Source organism: Meriones unguiculatus, chromosome 1 (assembly GCF_030254825.1).
Source record: "Meriones unguiculatus strain TT.TT164.6M chromosome 1, Bangor_MerUng_6.1, whole genome shotgun sequence".
Classification (NCBI taxonomy): Eukaryota; Metazoa; Chordata; class Mammalia; order Rodentia; family Muridae; genus Meriones; species Meriones unguiculatus.
This window is the reverse complement of record NC_083349.1, coordinates 139,063,941-139,082,401: the sequence shown is the minus strand read 5'-3', so window position 1 is coordinate 139,082,401 and position 18,461 is coordinate 139,063,941. Positions and strand designations below refer to the sequence as shown.

General features: G+C 43.5%; 1 protein-coding gene across 4 annotated transcripts in view; it reads right to left on the bottom strand.

The window, feature by feature from the left end:
* The window catches only part of Dock4 (dedicator of cytokinesis 4), a 385,661-nt gene that overhangs the window by 64,106 nt on the left and 303,094 nt on the right, over window positions 1-18,461 (bottom strand). For all 4 annotated transcript variants that reach the window (XM_060367419.1, XM_060367426.1, XM_060367422.1 and 1 more), the window contains 4 exons: window positions 15,456-15,550; window positions 5,456-5,531; window positions 2,845-2,945; window positions 2,427-2,485 (listed from right to left, as the gene is read on the bottom strand). In XM_060367419.1, coding sequence (XP_060223402.1) covers window positions 2,427-2,485; window positions 2,845-2,945; window positions 5,456-5,531; window positions 15,456-15,550 — 331 coding nt within the window. The remainder of the gene's footprint in view (window positions 1-2,426; window positions 2,486-2,844; window positions 2,946-5,455; window positions 5,532-15,455; window positions 15,551-18,461) is intronic.

Below are 18,461 nucleotides of genomic sequence, written 5' to 3'. Positions count from 1 at the left end.
CACAAAGGGGCTGGGGAAGAAGGTGGCTCACCAACCCCGGCATACCCTCCTTTCTGCTTCTTGGCTCCCATGAGATGAGTAGGTTTTCTTTATCATACGTTTCCACCATGATTAGTTCTGAAACTAGTGCTCCCTCTGACATGAGCACTAAAACAAGTCCATCTCCTTTCCACTGTTCCTGCCAGGCAATCGCTAGACACGCCATCTACGCTGTTCCAAAGGTGAACGACTGCTCCCAGGTAGAACTGGGATTGTAATGGCTGGACTTGCAATATTAGGCTTCTATTCAAGCAGCCTGATCATGGAGTTATAGGAGTCCTTGAGATCAAATCCTCTTCTTCCTCACAGCAGAACAGAAAAACCTTTAAAATTCATAGTGTTTTGGGAGGAAGTCAAGACTTCCTTGTAGGAAAAGTGATGTAGAAAGGAATGAATGACAAGAGGCTTTGGATTCTATACTTGAGCTACATCCACCGAGATGGGGATTTGTACCTTGAGAATAATGAAAGTTTCCTGACAGAGCTAGGCTGTGCTGGAGATAGTCTTCAGCACTAGACAGCAAAGGCGGGGGACAAAGCTCAACACAGGGGTTTCCTGTCTTTGGCCAAGTACTTAAGGAGCACGTGGAAAACTAGCTTGCTATCCTCTGTCCCAGAGATTCTGCTTCAGGGTCGAATTTGCATTTTTCAAAGGCTCCAGGTGAGGCAGACATAGCCTTGAATTCCACCTTTAATCCAACAGTTCTAGTGGATGCCACTATGGGATGGGATATCCACACTGCCAAAATTTCCTAAATTTTCCAGATTTCTGAAGCAAACAGAGAAGTAACTTAACATCCACCTAGGAGAGGTATAACTACTTTTGCTAATTCATAGTTAAACAGGACAGTTTATGAAACATGCCTGCTTTTTTAAGTAGACTAAGACACTGGAACATAAATGCATGGCTATCCTGACCCGGGTGAAGTCATGTCCAACCACACACAGTAATGCTCAGAGAAAACTATGGTGTCCACCCCTCTAGTAACCCAACCATGCCTGCTGTGATTTCCAAATAGGATCCCCGAAGAACCTCACCAGCTCTGCTGCTTGGGGAAAGCATGCCAATACTCACTAGGGAACACTAAGTTAAGGCCACGTGCAACCAGGGTACCACAAGACTCATCTCTAGAGACAAGACAGAGCCAGACAGGGGCAGACACAGACACTGAGGAGACCACTTTCCAGCCGAGACATTTCGTGCTGTGTTTTAGCAAATCTAGAGACAGATTGCGGTTTGATCTAGCTGGCCTTTAGCCATTGGATCTTATTTTTCAGATGCAAATTCATTTCATTTTTCTGAGATCACCAGAAAGTATTTATGAGTTACAAAGCTCCCCACATTGCTGTCCGTACTTGAGGCTCAGAGGAGTTCTGGACAAAAATCATTCTGTAACAAGAAAAAAATCCTGCTGTTTCCAAGTTGTACGTTAATGAGCCCCCCAAAAGAAGGACCTCTCGGGACCTTCCAAAGTCACATGTCAATCACATGAATAAATTAAAAAAGATGCAAATGCAGTAACAATTAATGATATAAAGTGTACAAAATTAATATGCCAAATTAAATGTCATGAATCTCTACAAAGAGATTCTATGCCAATAAAATGAGAACAGTTTATTTTCCAAATATCATTCTTTCTGTGCAGGCAGATCTGTGCCATCAATTTGCTGGGATCATGCGCTTCTACGATGTGGCAAATTACACAATTGTATCTAGGAGTCTCTTAGCAACTGCAAATGCTTTCAAAGGTCTTTCTTGATAATCTTTATGATGTAGGCCAGTGGCCTGGAAGGTGTTTTAGAATGGTGATGTTTAAGTCACTCTTTCACAGAGTTTAATCCTAACTTATGATGATCCATAGCTTCCTTTCAGAGTTCTGCAAATTTTGTGCTGGTGTAGTTCCCAATTCTGAAAGGTTAGTTCATTGCTACAGAATCTTCAAAGGATACTAAGTCTCAAAAACTTCCCTTAGTAAGGAAGACACAAAGGTATTGTGGAGTTTTTCAAATAAACACCAATGCAACAAATTAACCTTCTTCAGTGCCACAATGTGAGTTTCTAGGGGAACTTTTTGTATGTGATGAAGAATTTTATCTATGAATACCGAAAATCTCTTGACTGATTTCCTGCTTTCAGATGCGGTCAGTGATGACCTGTCCCCCACTCCCCACCCCTTGATGTACAGGTAAAGGTCAGGAGATAAGCTGTCCCACTCATTCACTTTTCACCACTTACCTAGGTTTTGCCACATGCTAAATATTTCACAACCCATGGTGACCTGCTTTCAGATGCGGTCAGTGATGACCTGTCCCCCACTCCCCACCCCTTGATGTACAGGTAAAGGTCAGGAGATAAGCTGTCCCACTCATTCACTTTTCACCACTTACCTAGGTTTTGCCACATGCTAAATATTTCACAACCCATGGTGACCCGCATATCACCATACCTGAAACAGAAAAAAAAAAATCAAAACTGTTGTAATTTCCTGAACAAAATACTTTTGTGTCACTAGTATATAATGTATCACTCTGAATTGCAGGCAAAGCATTTGATTTACAGATATCTAGTGAGCAAGTCTTGGTGACCCTAAATAAAGCATCCAGATAAAGTCATAACTTTCAGTTTCTATAATAACTATGAAACTTGAAACCACCAAGAAATAGTATTAATAAGTTCAAGAATACTGACATTTTCCTAAAAACCCTGTGCCAACGATTGCATCACTATTTCCAGCTGTGGGCATTCTGGTTTGTGAATGACTGGAACTAAACATCTTTCAGGCCACATTTCCCCATTGGTACTTACTTTTCCAGCACCTTCTTCTTTTTGGAAGGTGTGAACATCTCCAGCTGCAGACACAACTGGTTGATAAAAATGACAGCGAGGTAAAAGTAGGAATCCCAGATCTAAAACAAGAAAGAGATATTTAAATACTGTTGTGCTAGAGAAACTTCACGTGTGAGTTCTTGCAAGAGCTGGCATTTGCTTCAGCAGCAGTGAGGAGATGAGTGTGAAGCTGGAGCAGACTAGGTAGCAGTCCCAGCTAGCTATGAGTGCATGGGTGTGTATGTGTGGAGTCATTGCTACTGTTATAAGATACACACTTGAAATTTTCTGCAACAAAGTAAGAAAATTCAAGAACTGTTCCCTCTTTAGATATGGCTTAAAATGTGAACCACAGAGGCATGGGCTCTCTGATGAAGCTAAAGGATCCATGCTTTGTTTTGCTGACAACATTCTGGGCATCTCCATGCCATCTAGGTTGCTTCATTCCTGTGTGGATTCATTTTTGAAGCTTCTTTTGATGCAGAACTTAAAAAAAAAAAGCATCTATATCTCTTGGAAATGCTAATTGCTTTAAATTCACATTGTGGTTTAAAATTCCCTATATAGACAAATTTTATGAGTCATAAACTTTTTTTATGCCAAATAAGAGAATCAGAAAAAAATTTCCAGAAATAAACAGCAAAAAGCATGTCGGACATATGGAATAAAACTGTTTCCAGTGATGTCATGTCAAATGAAAGCTAAGCACTACAAGAAATAGAACAAGAGATGTCTGTCATGTGTAAGAGCTCTCAGAAATAAAACAGGGATGCGATAAAAGCCCCAACCAAAATGGTTTGTAAGGGGTGTTGGATTCTTCTGGCAATGGAGTTAAAGGCCACCCAACACGAGTAGTGGAGATTGAGCTTGACTAAGCAGTGAGCACTCTTAACTGTTATAATCTCTCCAGCCCTCTCCACGAATAATATTTATTCATAGAATTATAGGCACGTGGCAAGTTTAACTTTGCAAGAATGTACATTTAAAGGCCAATTTATGAGGAAAAAGTAGAGGAGGAAAATAAATACCCAAAAGCAGAAGGCTGGGGATTCCTATTGTTTGCTTTTCTGGTTTTTGTTTTGTTTTGTTTTGAAATAGCAAATGACAACAGGCAGATGAATGTGCTTGCCAAGCTATGGTGACATTACCCTGGGCTGCAGGCGTATAGATGGAACTTTCACAGTCAGTGTCTACTGTTCTTTAGATGTTTTGGGTTTTGTTTGTTTGATCAAGCCCAGGGCTAGTTCATGCATACCAGGCAAGAGTACTTAAGATCTTTATTTTGTGCTTTCTGTACTTTCTAGTTTTCAAATAATGGGAACTTACTAAATGTTTTATGTTAAACATGTTATTTGGGAAACAAAGATACCAAAATTCCTTTCTCAGCCAGCATTGAGAAAGGAAGCCACAGCAGGCACACACAGTCTACACACTGTCATTCGCTATTTGATTAAAAAAGAAAAAGAGGAGAGGAATGTCATCTAGACTAGATGGCCATGCATGGAGATAGCCAGTAACATTACTGAGGACTCGAGAGCCCTGCCTGAAAGAATCACAGTAAGGTTTCATAGTTTTCATTAATTTATTCCAAAAATTCTAAGCTAGGGAAGTATCCACTTTGCAATTTTTTCTTTAAAAACTTTACAAAGCAAAAATCTAAAACTCTAAAATAAGACTCTAAAATGACTTAAAAACACGTATTAAAGTCTCTATGTTCTCCACCGAGGGGTGGGTCTCTAATATTGATACTCTGCTTGCAGACAGGAGCCTAACCTGACTGTCGTCTGGAGGCTCCAGCCAACAGCAGACCAATACAGACGCTGGGACTTGAGCCAAGCCTGGGGCAGAGCTCTGGGGGTCCTGTGGAAGTGTTGGGGGAGAGATGGGGAGAGATGGAAGGACCTGAGGGGACAGGAACCTCACAAGAAGACCAACAGAGACAACTAGCCCAGTCCCAACTAACTGAGACATCAACTAGGGAGTATGCATGACCTGGACCTAGGTCCCCTGCACACATATAACCAATGGGCAGCTTGGTCTTCATATGGATTGCCTGGCAAGTTGGGGGGGGCTGTTTCTAACATGGACTCTCTTTCCTGCTTTTGGATCACTCCCCCCTGGCAGGGCTTTCCTGGCCTCAGAGAATGAGGATATGCTCAGTCCTGACATGACTTGATGTGCAGGGGAAGGTTAATATGTGGGGGGGAGGGGTTCCTCTTTTCTGGGGGAAAAGGGAGACAGGAAGGGGGAAGGAGGGGAAGTGGGGGGGACTGGAAGGAGAGGAGGGAGGGGGCACTCTTAGAATGTAAAGTAGATAAACTAATATAAAATGTTAAAAAGTTCTTCATGTTCTAACCAGAACCACACAAAAAAGTACAATAATTCAAATTTCTAATAACAAGTATGGCCAATCTTCCTTTGAGCACAATCCTTTCCAACAGGCTCATAAGCATTGTAACAACTCTAACTTGTCTGCAAATATGCCATTATGCTCAGTTGAAACTAATATTCTTAGGAGCCCAAGAGAGATACCTTTCTAAAATACAGCACAGATCGTTTGGCCCAAGGCAGTCATGGATCAGATACTGACCTTATAGTCAAAGTTTTCGTTTAAGAAGTTCTTGCGGAGCGCATCAGAGAGGTACAGAACCGTTGTAATGATAACACTGGTGATTAAAAAAAAAAAAACCACACACATTGTGAGCTGAAATTTCACATTAGTGAAAATCAGTTAGTAGACAAGAAACTCTTCCACATGTCAGGTGTTAGAGGGCACAGCCTGGCACTAAAGAGACATTTGTAACTGTCTATCACCCCTGTGTAACAGCCACTCAAAGAATGAGGCACCTTCCTAAGGCAGAAGAACACAGGGACAGCCCAGTTCTCAGCTCAGTGTGCTACCCGTAAATACAGCTATTGTTATCTTGCTTGGGAGATTAAGAAAGAAGGATTTGACGAATATTCTTGCCCAGCTCTGAACAAAGTTCTGTAATTTGTTCAAAATCTTTTTGATAGCCAGAAGCATGCATATTCAAATTTGAATATGCAACTGGTTGATTTAATGTTGAGACAAGCCTCCACTTTAGCTCCTACAGAGCAAACATCAGTGTGCAAACGGTGGTTTCTGTAACTGTTTGGCCATTTCTTAGGTTAGTGTGTAATGCTGCATTAGGTTGTGGATCGGCCCCAGCTCTCAAGAGTCAGAACTGCAGAGATAAAAGGCAGAGTAACATAAAACACCCTAACTTTACTCCTTGGTTATGCTACTGGAAAAACACAGGGAACACTTATAATCAGAATAATATTTGTATTCTCTGAAGGCTATAATAGTTCGCCAGTGTTTTCACCTGCTGGAAAACTCACCATGAAGCTTTCTTGCCATACAGGAAAACACTAGCAAGGTCAAAGGTTAGGTGGATGAATGTGGACATTCAAGGTAAAGAACAGCAAACTGAACGACCGTTTTATGAGTACCTGAGGGGGCCCTGTTTACACACATGTACACATAGTTTTTAACAAGCCGTGGCACTTTTCAAAGAGTTTTGTTGCCAATGTTAAGTGTAAGAAAAACCTGTAAGACTGAGAATTGCTGAGATTTCTCCAGCTCCCTGTGGCACATATCAGGAGCCAGTTTCACACGAGAGAGAGGAAGGACCCTGGGTGATGGTGCGAAGTGGCTGTTTGCACGGATCCTCCCCAAAACAATGAGAACTGAAGAAATAATTGAGGTTTCCAAAGGGATTTTCCTCCAGGAATGTAAACCCTTATTATCAGAAGACTAAATTCAACCAGGCAAGAAGCGGCTCTCTGGCCGCCCCTCAGACCCCTGGGATGCCAGGGTTAACTAGCGAAGTTCTGGAGGACAGAGCTGCGCCTCGGTGGCAGGATGTGTGCTCAGCACTCAGAAGGGCCCAGGTTCCATCAGTCCATCCGTAAAGCAGGCAAACAAATGAATTCTAAAACGTAAAATGTGTACTGTGTGTGTGCACGCACACACATCCGTCTGAGCACGCGCAGGGGCACAGTGGGACGGCGACTGTTTTTATCCATCGCTCTCATCCTTATTCCCTTGAGGTGAGCTCTGTCACTGAACCTGGACACTGCTGAGTTTTAGCTAGGCTGCTGGCCAGCAAGTTCCAGCGACTCTTTTGTCTCTGTCTTCCCCACACCCAGCACTGGGATCACAGGACCATACGTCCATCTCCATCTTCCTTGGAAGTCTAGAGATCTGACCACAGGTCCTCATGCTAGTATAGGAAGAACTGTGATTCACCCAGTCATCTCTCTGCCTGAAGTTCTGCATTTTTAATAGATAAACACAAACTTTGTGCTTCCTGGAGAAATATATGGTCCCGCTATACCTGCACTTTACATAGAATACCAACTTCTTCCGATGAGTCCAGCTTGGATTACTACTTGGAAGAAGGAACCTCCACTGTTAATGACATTTAGTACATTTGTTATTATGACAGCTGGGCCTAAGGTTCTGGAAAGAGGATGACTAACTCAAAATTCCAGTTGAGAAAAGCACTTCCTTAGAAGAACTCATGCTAGGTCGTAAACACAGGTAATACTCCTGGCGGCTCGAGCTGCTCGCACAGATAAATCACACAGAACCTCTGAGGTCTTGGTACTAAAACCATTGGCATTTTAAGACAACGGACAGCTGGGTCTGCCCTCTGGAGACTGAACTGTGCTTTGTAGAGCTACTGATGTCTGGCGCACCTGGAGAGGAGAGCCACCTTTTGAGACCAGCCCATGCTTCTTGAGTGGGAACCTGGTAACCTAGTTAACATTCAGACAATGAGTCAGGAGGCAGCTGGAGTAGTTCTTGGAAGTCTGTATCTCGAATGAGCTTCAGCTGATGGCAAACTCATCCGTAAAACATCCTTCAAAGTGCTGGGCTCTAGGGCAGTAGTTCCCAGCCTTTGTGTTGTGCTGACTTCCACCAACCATAACATTATTCTGTTGCTACTTCATGACTGTAATTTTGCTACTGTTACAAATTGTAATGTAAATATCTGATATGCAACACCCAAAGAGGTCGCGAGCCTCAGATTGAGAACCACTGCCCTAGAGAATCTTTACTCAGAGAAGCATCCCAACAGATTCTGCTTCTGCATGCTCCTGACTGGGATTTCAGCACCTTAGGCTCTGCAGTGCAGCATGTCGTCCTGTTGCTAGAGGGAAGACCTCGCCCCTTATCACAGCTGCCTGCTCTCCTGGCACACAGGCGCAGCGTGCAGGCTTCGCAGTGAGTTTGGAAACCACTAAAGGCTGAGAAAATGTCATGCTACCAAATTAAAACCATGAAATAGAACACAAGATATGATCAACTACATGCTCACAGGATGTAACTTCAATGATTGCCAAATTTAATATTTATACAATTTTTACTAAGTTAAAAATGATAGGTTACCTTTGTAAGAATTCCCAAATAAGTTCAAATGCTGAAAGTAATCTAATGTGGATCAAGGCTAATCTACATAATGAGTTTAGTGTGCTTAATATGATAGACTTCTCAAGGCTCTAAAGCCCTTAGATAAAGACTCTGCTTCACATTCTTGCACTTAGCTTCTCAGCTCATCACAGGGGCTTGAACTCAGCACTGACCACATCTCCCCTGCACAAGGGCTCCCGGGCAGCTGAAGGAATTCACATTTCATTGCTCCATTGTGCTGAATAGTGGGGAGCTGAAGGACTTTCTTCACTTGTTCCCAGTTACTTAAAACCATACGGCTCCTCCGGCTTTGTTCTTTTCTTCAGTTCTGAATGTGGGACCTTTTCTGAGCTCAAATACTCCAACCTCAACAGCTGAGAAAAGTTTGAAAGTTGCTACCAAAGTGGCCAGACTGCCACAAACAACACGGCACAAGGAATGCATTGACAATGGCAGTTTCTGAGGCACAGGAGGAGACCTAATAAAGAAAGAGAGCGGTGGCACTTTGTCTACTGCTTTGGCTGTTTCAGTGGTGCCGGTGGTGCCGCCTTCTGCGATTAAGGTTTATCTTCGGTCAACTCCCTTGTTTCTTGCCTTCTCAGTCTACAGAAGACTTATCTCCTGGAATTGTTCTTTGAAAGGTGACTATGACTGGGATTTGCTCAAGCATAAGCTCACATCTTTTGCTTATGCACACTAGGAGAAATACCCTGTAACACCACAGAGCAGAGAAACTTGACTATCAACAGTGTTGACTTCTTTTCTTCCTTCCCTTCCCTTCCCTTCCCTTCCCTTCCCTTCCCTTCCCTTCCCTTCCCTTCCCTTCCCTTCCCTTCCCTTCCCTTCCCTTCCCTTCCCTTCCCTTCCCTTCCCTTCCCTTCCCTTCCCTTCCCCTTCCCCTTCCCTTCCCCTTCCCCCTTTCCTCTTCCCTTCCCCCTTTCTTCTTCCCTTCCCCCTTCCCTTTCCTTCCCCCTTCCCTTCCCCCTTTCCTCTTCCCTTCCCCTTTCCTTCCCTTCTTTCTTCCCTTACCTTCCCTTCTTTTTTCCCTTCCCTTCCCTTCTTTCTTCCCTTCCCTTCCCTTCCCTTCCCTCCCCTCCCCTCCCCTCCTATGGCAGGGTCCCACTGTGTAATCATGACTGATCTGGAACTCACTATGGAGGTTAGCCTTGAACTCATAGAGATCTGAATACCTCTGTCTCCCAAGTGCTGGAATTGCAGGTGTGCTCCACCATGCCCAGCTAATGTTGATGTTTATACATTAAAAAACTAACAAAACAAACCTGAAATATAACTTTCCTTTAACTCAGAGTAGTAACTGGGAACAGCATAAACCAAAAGGAAGATGCTCAAGGAAGACTGAAATCATTAACAGTCAACAAGGAAATTAAAATTGACGGATCTAAGCTGGGAGTGCTGAAACTTCAGAGAGTCTGAGACCGACCTAAAGGACAGACAGCAGCCTCCATCACTACTTGTGGCCTGGTGGGATTGCCCTGTGGCTGAGACAGGTGATTCTGGGTCATCTGACCATCCTCTTGTGCCTCAAGGATTGGTGTTACAGACTGAAGACAGAGTTGGTGACAAGTTCAAGTTCAGTGGTAGGTAGAGAATTTGGTCCTCTTTGTAGCAGACGGAGCCTACCATGAACAACTGTAGCCTTGTCACTGTGTTTGAACTCAGACTGTGTGATAAGTGTACATCAGACTGAAGTTAGTCCAGTAGAGCTGACAGAAGCGGAGGCCCCACCCCATATCAGGAAACCAGGAGAAGGAGTGACTCCGCCTTCAGCAAAGCAGTACACAGAGTGGGAGGGGCAAAGAGAAGCAAGGAGCTCTCTTTTCTCTCCCCTTATGAACTACAACATCAGTCTTGAGCTTATGTCTCTGTTTTAACCTATTTGACCCAAACCTTAATAAATCACTTCCTTTACGTACCTAGTTTCTGTACAAACTGCTCACAACTCACCAAGATAGGCAGTGAGCAAGCAGATCATGCATAAATATTTGCAATAACTATTTAAATCTGGCACACATTGTAATATACAGTTTTGGTGAGAAATCAGAGTCTTAGTCCTCCTTCTCATCAACTACACTTTAAGGCTAACCACACTTAATAAAAACACAGTAATAGTGGTGCCAGTGGATGCTACTGAGCCTGCTGTCCTGTGGACAAGCTGCCAGTGCTCTCCTTGGCTGCCGTCAGCACTGCTCTAAGTGTGCTCAGCTTCCTTCGTTTTAGGGATGTCTTCACACAAGACAGTGTGCACTGTGCTCAGTGGTACACTTCAAGATGGGCTGATGTTCAAGTGTGAGGTTGTTGTAGACAGGTATAGAGGGGTCCAGACTGGTCCAGCCAGCAAAAACACACCCAGTATCACAGACCAGAAACTTTCAAACCCACAGACACTGTTCTTTTAATTGGCCGTCTTTCTTAATATCACCAAGACTTACATATGTACATGTCAGTCCATCCTCATGCTAGACTACTGTGCATCTGAAAAGAAATCCCCATCTCCATCTCCCTAACTCCTTCCAGAGATACCTTTTTTTTTGTTCCTGTTTATAGCAAAACTCTTCAAAAGATCTGCCTGTAATTACTGTTTTCATTCCTCCACCAGGACCACTGTTGAATTCACCCTCACCTGGCTCTTATCTCCTCCACTACAGGGAAACAGCACTTGTCAAGGTTACTGGCTCTGACAGCAGCGCTGGCTCCAGGAGTTAATTGCTGGTCCACAGTTCCAGCTATTCTTCCTTCAAGTATTTTCTTCTCAGTGTACCAGGCCCCCGGCTGTCACCTTGCCTCTGTGGCTTCTCCGCATTGGCTCACTGCCTGCCCTCTGAACGGCAGCATGCCCCAGCCGCATCCTAGGCAGTTTGTGTTTTCAGTGCATACACTTTTTTTTTTCCTGGGAGCTCTCATTCCATCCCCTGGGCTCAGATCCTAGCCATGGCTTCCCTGCCATAAAAAGACAGCTCTCGCCCTAACTTCTTCCCTCCATTCACCTACTTCCTTTTTTTCATCAATGCTTGGACAGCTAATAGCATCTTGCTTATTTGCTTCCTGCAGGGTTTCACTCTGAACCTCAGGATTCACTATGTACTTCAGGCTCATCCTGCAGTAGAGACTATTCTGTTTCAGCATCCTGAGTACTAGAATGGCAAGTGTCACACCTGGACACTAACAGCACCTCACACTTGCATATGTCACAGACTTCTTCCTTCCTTTCACTCTATGAGTGCCTCCTGTCTACATTTTCCACTTAACTGACTGGTACCACAACTGGCCCTTTTGCTCAGTCCCCAAACCTAACCACCATCATCAATCACCTCTCCTCTCTTCCACTCACATCTAGTTACCTGCAGACCTCATCATCCTGATCTTCAAAGTCAGTCTTCACATTACCTACCTGTCCCAGCCACCACCTCTCACTTGGATGGCTGCAGCAAGCTTCTAACTGATTCTTCCTAATTTCTCTTTTGTCTCTCTATCCACCAATAGTTGAGTCCTGTGTTCCCCTTCTAACTAACTAGTTCCTTGCTTCTCCTTGACAGGGCACACCACCTCTCATCACAGGGCCTTTGATGTTATCTTCACTGGTAGTAATACTTTCTCTTTGTTGTTTGCCCTTTATGGAGATTTGAGTAGGTATGGCCTGAATAGACTCATGTGTTTGAATGCTTGGCCCATAGAGAGTGGCACTCTTAGGAGGTGTGGCCTTGCTGGAGTAGGTGTGGCCTTGTTGGAGGAAGTGTGTCACTGTGGGAGTGGGCTTTGAGGTCTTCTATGCCCAAGCTATGACTAGTGTGCCACACAGTCTCCTTCTGCTGCCTATAGATCAAGATGTAGAACTCTCAACTCCTTCTCCAGCACCATGTCTGCCTACACACTGCCATGCTTCCCACCACAATGATAATGGACTAAACCTTTGAAGCTGTAGGCCAGCCCCAATTAAATGTTTTGTTTTATAGGAGTTGCCTTGGTCATGGTGTCTCTTCACAGCAATAAACCCCAACTAAGATATCCATTCTCACCTACATTAGCTTTAGCTGAAGTTTCACTCATGGAAGTCCCATCTTAGTTCAGTCTATAACAAAAGTAAGTCCCTTCAAAATTATTCCCAAGCACCTGAGTTCTTTATATTTTAGCACTGGAAAAAACCTATAGAATAAGTGGTTAGTGAATAGAGTGTTCTAAGGATTTCTGTTAAAATGGATTAGTTATTTGTGGCCCCCACACATAGAGTGAGCCAGCTAGCCAAACACATACACAGAGAGAGAGAGAGAGAGAGACAGACAGACAGACAGACAGACAGACAGGCAGAAACAGAGAGAATATCTATATCTCTCATTTGAAATCTAAGTTGGTTATTGTATTTTGTCTGAAGCCAACATATACAGAAGACAAAACCAGGATCCGAGATTTCAAGCGAAGGGCCCAATTTTCCTCAATATCAAGTGTGATGTGAGATTTATCTCCTAGAAATAAAGCATAAAGCCTTACTTTATTTTTGTACTTTATTTCACAGTGTGTATGGGAAGGAGGTGGAGAGAAGCTTTTCTCAGTGTGGCCTGTATTTTTGGTACTCAGTTCTCAGCACCCTTCTGCTCCCTCGTTCTCAGATGGCAGAGTGGCTATCTTCACCACAAACATTTACCCCGTGGGAAATGACCACAGGATAGCTGTGCTAGACGGAGGACAAATTTATAGTCCTAGTGGAACTGAGACCTAGTATAGCTGCTGTATTTCAAAATGTACATACTAATGCAGATGAAAAACAAAACCCACCACCACCACCAAACACACAGCACCTGACATGTGGATACAGTTTTGGAGGGTGCTATATAAAGCAGTATATAAAGCAGAAAAGTGATAAGACCCAGGCCACACACCTCAGGTGACAGGTCCGGGTGCTTGAAAACATGGGTAAAGAGTGAGTATGTGCAATACTCAGTTTTGAGGGGCAGGTTGTTTGGTTGTGTTCAAGGGAAGGTCAACACTGACTTCTCAGCTAACTAACGTGGTAGCAAGATTTAACGTGGCTCTGAGAGGCCTTGATCAAGTGTCTTTCTAAGAAAGGTAGCAGTGTGGAAGAGAAGATGGGGAGCTTTGAAGACATGGGAGCCCAGTATAACCATTAGCAAAGCCGAGACTTTCTTTCTGTGTACACACTTTAAAATATTCTCAGCAAAATTAACATCTTTCAGAAATCATCCTCCCTTGCTTCTTTCCTCTTCCCCTCCCTTCCTTTTAGCAGAGTTTTTCTGTGTAGCCCAGGATGACCACAAACTCATAATCTTTTTGCCTTTAGCTTCCTGAGTGCTAGGATTACAGGTTTGCACCATCATTCCCAGCTCAGAAACATACTTTTATATCAATGTTATTTAGGTTAAAATAATCTAGTGTATATTTATGGACTGATTTCTGTTTATAAAGTAAGACACATCATATGGGGTTTCCTTAGCTGAAATGAAAGTAGCTGCTGTGACTGAGAGGGACACAGAGGAGAGGCCGAGGCAGAAGGTAGCACACAAAAGCAGTCTGTCCATTAGTTAGTGAGGCTGAGGATACAGCCATCAGCCACTGCCACAGAGAAATGCAGCCAGGCTACCAACACTAGCCTGGGTGACAATATGACATCACTGTTTGGCAAGGGCTTGGGTTTACTATGGGAGGAATCTCCACTTTAAATATACTATACATATCTCATCTCTAACCAAAATTGTTCCTTCTTGGTTAATACTCAATGAAAATCTTGAGGACTGTGTTTACATCAAAGCAGCAGTCTGATAGCCACTCATGTGACTGTGAAAGCCTTTGTAGAATGGACAAAGACATCATTAAGTATCACAACTATGCTGTTGTCATGGTTTCCGACAAGCCCAGGCACACAGCCTGTGTACCTAAGGAAGAAAATGTTAGATTTATTTTCAGTTTGATGGTCTGCCACCAAAACTTTTACTTGAAGCCAAATGGTGCTGTGCACGTGGGGCAGGCAGAAGAGCCAGAGCGGGGCACTCTGCGCTGCTGCTGGTAGCCCGGTCCTCTTCCCGGCTGCCCACACTACTTCATCCAGCTTTTCAGCTATCATGAGTCTTTGGTAATTTAGGGCAAACACACCAGCAAGAGCTCCAAGCATGCAAACACCCGGAGAAGCAGCCACTTGACTCTTTCGCAGATATCAAAACACATATGCTGAATTCTAAAGAGGGTGATTTCACTGTCTCAATTAGTCTTCAGAGTGGAGAAGCTGCTCAGTGCTTATGTAAAATATAATATGCCACAAGACACTATTTGTTACTTCACAAGTTTCATTTTAGCACCCCCGAGTCTAAGAACGCACCCCGAAGCAGAAGCCATCTTAAGCATATCTCATCAAAACTGAACGATGCGGTCCTGGATCTCTTACCACCATCACACCTGCAGGTCTGTGGGGATAGACAGTGACCCTGGCCTATTTGGCATTTGAAAAACGATGGATGGCAAGAGAATGTTAACGAAACAAGCTAAAAGACAGTTTTGAAAGTGAAGAGGAAGACCTTGTTCTAAAGTTTACCTTCATTATCTTCTGAGCCTAGGGAGACAGGAAGCTGAGAGCAGCTCAGTCCATGGCCTTGAACTTTATAGGGTCAGAATGAAGCCTGACATCTGACCACACCCAAATCCTGGCTCTTTAATGTCCCTCTTTAATGCTTAGGATACAGGTGATAGCCATCACACTGTTATATTGCTTCATTCTTTTTGTTGTTGCTGTTTTTTTTGTTTGTTTGTTTTCTTATTTCTTTTTTTTTGAGACAGGGGTTTCTCTGTGCAGCCCTGGCTGTCCTGAAACTCGCTCTGCAAACCAGGCTGGCCTCGAACTCACTGAGATCCCATTGATTCTGTCCCCTAAAGTGCTGGGATCAAAGGTATGCATCAAGATGTCTGGCTATGTTGTTTGATTCTTAAAAGACATTAATATAATCATATTAAATAACAATTTAAGACAATTAGTAATATTGTTCAAAACAACTGAAAAAGTTGATTTGGTAAAGAAAAAAAAAAACCCTTAGAACCTGGAAGTTTTAACTGTGATAAAGCTACCAAGAACATTCTAGAGCATCCTTTTCCCATGCAGGTTGAGGCACAATTATCCACAGAAAAGTCTTACTTGTTAGCAACCAGGCGCATGACAGTCCAGTCCTTGGGGAACATTTCTGGGCGTATCAATATTCGGAACACAGTAAAAATCTGCAGCAAGAAATCCTTGGATAAAGAAGAAAGAGATGGTTTAATTGTCAGCACACAGAGAGAAAGCATTGTTGTTGTGATGATCAAGCACCTGCAGAGAAGGGAGTCTCACTGCAGATGCCTCCCAGGGGAAGGGGGCCTGCATACTCGCTCTCCCCACTCCTTGTTCAGACTAACTGCTCCTCATCATCTCATTTGCCAGAACAGGGGAAATCATGTTCCACTCATCTTCACAAGCTCTACAAACATAGGTCCTGGAGACAACATGGAAACTTGTTCCAGAAGATGAGCAGGCAGACTTTCCTCTTTCCTCAAGTATAGTGTTCTAAATGTTAGAACTTCTCAGCCCAGGAACGTAATAAATTGTCTCAGCTCAGCTGAATGGTTGTTGAGATTTGAAAGGTTATTTTCACCAAAGAATCTCATACGATAAGCTGTGTTTTTAGAGGGCATTTTTGCAGAACTAAGAGGATAGGTGTGGACTTAGGGGATCCTTCATGCATTGCACAGAATTTCAAAGATGCTGCGTGCTGAGGTGGGCCAGTGCTTACCAGCATCAAGAGCAAAAGACACTTTGTGCACAGACACCAGACCAGAGGGCAGCAGCATTTACTGTCTGACAGCCTAGAAAGGCCCCTTGCTCCTATGTTTTTGTTGTTTTGTTTTGCTCTTATTTATTTTAACTTAACAGGCTTTTGTTTAGGGCTGGAGAAAATGCTTGGCAATTAATCTCTGCTCTTGAAGAAGACATGAGCTCAGTTCCCAGCACCCACATGTGTGGCTCACAATTGCCTGTAACTCCAAGTCCAGGGGGTCTGTTATCCTCTTGTGGCCCCATAAGTAACTGTACTCATGTGCACACATGTCCATACAGGCGCACACACACACACTCACACAATGAAGAAGAAAATCTTTGAAATAATTAAAGATGTCTTGAAAATCTGTTTGAAACTGACAGAATTGCATGCTTTTACCACGTACATGCTATTTGTGGTATACATACATTTAGGGATAGCTAAGTCCAGTTAATTAGCAAATGCTTTGCTATACATAGTTAGCATCTTTTGGGTGTGAACACTTACACTTTTGACAGAAAGTTGTTGTCAGACATTTGGAATATGAGTTTCCAGACATAGAATTAGCACTTCTTTAAGCATTACAAGCAATAAGACCCAAGATACTAACATACGTGATACTTAAAGGAAGGAAAAAAGGGAACAGAACACTCATCGTTGAAGAACTGGAGCTTTCTACCAGAAGGAGACCAGCTCAACCAAGTCTAGCTTAAGATGATCGACTAGCAAACTTGAAAGCGTTATTTTGGGAAACCTTAAGTGATTCTAGGAAAATACATTTCTCTAACAATCTGATAGACAGCAACTCAAAACACAAGATTTGTGTTTACAAAGCTAATAACACATCAAGCTAAACGTGTAAGCTGCCTGAATAAAAGATTACGACTGTCACTCATATCAACAGAACAGGCTTAAAAACTGAGAACCGTGTGGTCGCTCTCCTGCGTGTGTGCGTGTGTGCGTGTGTGTGTGTGTGTGTGTGTGTTTCTTTTTTCACATTCTAACAGCTTCAATCAAGTCCACAAATATTTTGACAAGAATTTATTTCAGCTTCTTTGGCATCAGCACACATATGCTGGTCTATAGTATGCAGCATGGGGAAATCATTCCCACTAGGTCACCTGTCCTCACACAGGGGTACTGCTGCTGTGCAAGTCTGCAGTCACTAGAAGGACATTTCTCCCCTAAGGTATTCTGCGTGCGGCAGGCCACGTCATCTGGAGAGCTGGGAGTGTAGCTTAGTGGCAGAGTTAGGCTAGAGCAGACATGAGGCCCAGGCACTTTGTTTAGCTCTGTTTTTGCACAGTAGGTCATTAGCATAATAAAATTGAATGGCGTTCTTTTAAAAGCACTTCTGAGTATTACTGTAACAGCTTTCCAGTTAATTCTTCCGGGTTTCTGAGACATGATACACATCCTTGAGAAGAGGATTTTGCATTTATTGTTCAAAGGTCTTCTACTTTATGTAATAAAATCACCTAAGTGGGGAGTACAGTTGAGTTTCACAGAGCACAATTAGGAGTTTAAAAAGTTCTGAACTTTCATATTCTAACCATACAACTTTCGTCAGCGTTGGAAACTGGGGGAAACACGGCTGGTGGCATCAGGAATGTGCATGGGGTGGGGTAGGGGGAGCCTGGGCAGCTGACTGCGAGACTGCCAGAAAGGTGGATGACGAGGCCACGCTCCTACCTTAGGGGCTAGCAGCTCCAGCGTTTCAGTGCTGGGCCACAGGGAAGGTATGGCAGATGCAGGAGCTGGGGTTACCTCAGCTGCCTCTGTGTCTTCCCATTCCCACATTTATCTCATAAAAGACAAGGCGGCGGCAGGTGATATTGCACTCAAGCCTCTGTATTGATATAGCACCCCCCCCACACACACACATGCACACACACCCTGAGGAAACTTTCTCGGTCTTCAAGTAGCTTTGTAAGGTACCCAGCTAACTATCATTTACATTTGTGGGACAAGACACATTTAATTAAAGAAAAAGAAATAAGGAGAACCAGAAGGATCTATATTTTAATTCTGCCCCAGCAATTAAACAAATAGCTCAATAACCTTGGGGGTTTATTCAATGTTTGAGGAGTTGAGCTCTCATACTTGGAAAACCTGAGGGTTATGGGGTCTCCTGCAGTTAGCATTGTGGAAAAGATTAATATATTGACTTACCTACTCCTAGAGCGCCCTGCTACTTTTCTAATGCTTCCTCTGACTACAGGATGATAACCAGAGCACATCCCACTGTGATGCTGAGAGACGGTGTAGCTCAGCCAGTATTGGCATGTTGCTTTTTGAGAGACTGCAGTTTATAGTAAGCTCCCGTAGTGTAAAGAGCAGGACCCAAGTGC